The 4,042-nt window shown below is 41.8% G+C and overlaps 1 protein-coding gene across 1 annotated transcript in view; it reads left to right on the plus strand.

Annotated features, from left to right (window-relative positions):
• The window catches only part of NEFL (neurofilament light chain), a 4,317-nt gene extending 1,234 nt beyond the window's left edge, over positions 1-3,083 (plus strand). The window contains exons 2-4 of the mRNA XM_077780135.1: positions 832-956; positions 1,358-1,677; positions 2,488-3,083. Of these exons, the coding sequence (XP_077636261.1) occupies positions 832-956; positions 1,358-1,677; positions 2,488-2,636 (594 nt within the window). The 3' untranslated portion in view covers positions 2,637-3,083. The remainder of the gene's footprint in view (positions 1-831; positions 957-1,357; positions 1,678-2,487) is intronic.
• Positions 3,084-4,042: the final 959 nt, after the last annotated feature.

The raw sequence follows: 4,042 nt of genomic DNA on the forward strand, positions 1-4,042 counted from the left end.
AGTCTGAGGGGACGCGTTTGGTGCAGTTGAATTTACTCCGCATTAAAGCTGCATAGCCCTGCGAGGGTAGGGTGGGGTGGGTGCAGGGGTGGGAGTTGGGCGTTGCCTCTGGCCTGCCTCTCTACTGTCCTTCATTAACCACAAGTAGCTTTGCAGCACAGATTGGACCATCTGCTTAATAAATTCAGCAGAGAACTTTCATTAGTTCGGAAGGATACCTGTGCCTAAGCATGCTTTAGACTGGTTTTATCAGCCACTCCTGTCCCTGAGGTAGACAGGAATACAGTCACCACTGTAGTAGGTAATGATGTTCACAATAAAACATTTTTGTTTTTTGAGGATCTTCCTTTTCCCGGAAGGAGAAAAAATAATGTAGATCCATAGAAAATATTTCAGATAAAATTATTATTTTTTTTATCTAGCTACTTCCTATTCCTGTAAAGGGAGTAATTTCTTGCACGTGATCTGGATAAAGTTCACTAATGAATGACACACAGTGTTTCAAGTCAGTTAAATATATTTTTTTTGCAGGCATTTTACAGTGATCATTAGACTGTAATCATGAAAAGAAAGCAAAGAATTTTTCTTCCATCAGATTAAAAAAATTTTTTTTAGTTTTCATTTCCTGCTCCTGAAGCTAAATTGTTGTTGTTGTTGTTTATTAATCCAAGGAAGGAAAAATTAGACAAGAGAAAAGGCAGTTCTTTTAGGGGAGATTTTATCTAAGGAGTGCACTTTGGTTCTAAATAGGTTAGGCCTTTGCAGCCTTACTACAGTAAACTGATACCACTCTGATTTATGCTTGGATTTTTTTTTTCCGTCCCCCACCAGGACACAATCAACAAATTAGAAAATGAATTGAGAACCACAAAGAGCGAAATGGCTCGGTACCTTAAAGAATACCAAGACCTCCTCAACGTAAAGATGGCTTTGGACATTGAGATTGCAGCTTACAGGTAAAAACAGGGTGGGGTGGTAGCAGCCAGTCAGCTTTAGGAAGAAAATCCTCTTTCATTTACATGGAGTCAGAAGCCTTCAAGAATAGCCCTTCGAAATAGATGTTTGCTTTTTGGCTTATTAGACAAATAGGGAAGAATTTGACCCTGTGATACGAGTTCTACTCTTAGTTTCTCATTACATTTTCAATCGAATAGACAGGACTATTTTGTTTGTTTTTCTGCCCCCCGCCCCCCCCGCCCTGGTGTCAGGCACAACCACCTCAGACATGAGGTTTTGCTAATTCCCAGCCCTGCACCTGCTCTCCTTTGCCTAAAGGAGTGGTGGGCTCAGATCTGCTGTTATTCAACACACTTTCTGTGTTCTGGTTTATTAACCCCATCCTCCCCTGTCTTCCCAGGAAACTCTTGGAAGGTGAGGAGACCCGGCTCAGTTTCACCAGCGTGGGAAGCATAACCAGCGGCTATTCCCAGAGCTCTCAGGTCTTTGGCCGATCTGCCTACGGCGGTTTACAGACCAGCTCCTACTTGATGTCAGCCCGCTCCTTCCCGTCTTACTACACCAGCCACGTCCAGGAGGAGCAGATCGAGGTGGAGGAGACCATTGAGGCTGCCAAGGCCGAGGAAGCCAAGGACGAACCCCCCTCTGAAGGAGAAGCAGAGGAGGAGGAGAAGGAGAAGGAAGAAGCTGAAGAGGAGGAAGGAGCTGAAGAGGAAGAAGGTATGATAAAAAAAAAAAATCCCTGCAGCTTCAAGTACTGTCAGGGCGTGGGTATTTGCTAGGAGATGGGTAGAAGTGAAACCTTGCCTATGCCAAGAAGTCTTATTCATATGTGACTTGAGAATCTTATTTAAAGGGGTTATTTAATCCCTTTTGTCTAATTATCCAACAAGCCTTGGGTAAGTACCTGATTTCTCAGACTGGCTGCCCTCTCAGAGATACACATCTCCACTTAGCTTGGTAGGTTTTTGAAAATAACATTTCAGGGGCGCCTGGGTGGCTCAGTCGGTTGAGCGACCAACTTCCGCTCAGGTCATGATCTCACGGTTCCTGCATTCAAGCCCCGAGTCAGGCTCAGTGCTGACAGCTCAGAGCTTGGAGCCTGCTTGGGATTCTGGGTCGCCTGCTCTCTCTGCCCCTCCCCCACTCATGCTCTGTCTCTCTCTCTCTCTCAAAAAATAAAAAAAATTTTAAAAGAAAAAGAAAATAACATTTCAAAATATCCTCCTCCTGCTATCTTTTTATTCCCAGTTAACATTTTAAAAAACCCGTTTACCCCAGCAGTTTGGTGGCCTAAAGAACAAAAATCGTTTTTTTGTTTTGAAGTAACTGTTTGCCTTTTGGCTTTTCTAAGAGGAAGGCATTATGTCTAGTGCTCAGCACTGTCCCTTGCTAGTGTTTGGGGAGGTAGAGCTGAGGGGTTTGGGGGAATCTTTCTGACCTTCGAATTTTCACACGGAACCTTAGCAGAAACGTGTTGACCCACGTACCCTGGATTTGGAGTGTGTCAATTTTCTTTTTACGTTGAAGCTGCCAAGGAGGAATCCGAGGAGGCCAAGGAGGAAGAAGAAGGAGGTGATGGCGAAGAAGGAGAAGAGACCAAAGAAGCCGAGGAGGAGGAAGAGGAGAAGAAAAATGGAGGTGCTGCCGAAGAGCAAGCCACTAAAAAGAAAGATTGAGCCCCTCTTTTCCTTAATGATTCCTGGAAGAATTCTCCCGAAATCAGGTCAACCCCATCACCAACCAACCAGTTGAGTTCCAGATACTATATGAATTAAGAAGTCAATATATGTATACTTCTGAGATGACTTAGGTTGGACTTTAAATGTCGTGCTATGACTTTTTTCCTTATGCAGAGTATCTGTTTGCTTGCAGAGTGGCTTCCTGGCTTGCTGCCAGCCTGTGCATGGTCCACGCTTACGAGTTCAGGATCTATGGCAATGTGAATAATCCAGATGTTTACAATAAATACACACACACAGACACACACACACATGAATAAATGAATTCACTAATGTTAATGTTAAACTTCATGGTAAAAATAGTCCTTTGAACCTTTGGTGGTTAGAAATTAAAGACCTCGAATCATGTGCAATAAATAGTAAATAAAGTTACACTGAATGACATTCTTTGCTGTGGTTGTTGACTTAATTAAGATCTCCTAAAGAAGGCAGCAGGGTAAGCCATCTACAACTAGACTGTCGACCTCCAAAATTTCTTTATGTCCAAATGTTAACAATTACAATGCATTTCCCCCTTAATTGATCATTCTGAGGGGGTGCATGTAGGTCAGGACCATTCATGAAATCTCTCCCCTCAAAACTTTGGCTGAGAATAAACTCGAGTACATGAGAATCTCTGGGGTTTTTCTTTTATAATTAGCAATATATTTTGCCCCATAAAATGTATAATGTTGCGAATGGCTTTCTTGGAGGCAATGATGTAATATAAAAACACTTTTGTGGTAAATAGGTAACTTAAAAATATAATATGGATAGAGTATGAATTTCACCCACCCCTTACTATAATTGCCTTATCTTAATATAATCTGAATATCATGGGCAGAAGTTGAAACCCAAGCAGTTGATAGAATCAGATGGGGTTTTTTTCTGCGTATAATTTAGAAGGAGAGAGTAAGAATATAAAAGATTATTGACCATTGCAAACGTATTACCTGCAATCCTGAGCTCGTGATTCAGTGTGTTGTTAGCTTGATTCCGTTGCCTCAAGTAAACAATATGGTTTACTTGAGCATTAGCCACCCATTTTAAGCTTTTTAAAAACTACAGATACAGATAATTTATTGTCTGTCACTAAAGGGAGGAGATTAGATACCAGTATGTCACATTGCCATTGCTCTGAGTGTCTTTGTTGGGAAATATTTGGATTTCAGTGATTGCTCTAACTGGTTGGACCTTGCATCAAGTACACACCCCATCCATCCTCCCTATTCACTGTAAAGTCATGAAAGCTCTTGCACTTGCACTTGATGTGGAATGTAGATGAAATTAACTGATTATCCGCTGTTCTGCTTTTGTTCCTACACAATTGCTTTGTCAGCTAGTTTTGTTCAGTGTTTGTTCTT

The sequence above is a fragment of the Crocuta crocuta genome, unplaced genomic scaffold (assembly GCF_008692635.1).
Source record: "Crocuta crocuta isolate KB4526 unplaced genomic scaffold, BGI_CrCroc_1.0 scaffold395, whole genome shotgun sequence".
NCBI classification, from domain to species: Eukaryota; Metazoa; Chordata; class Mammalia; order Carnivora; family Hyaenidae; genus Crocuta; species Crocuta crocuta.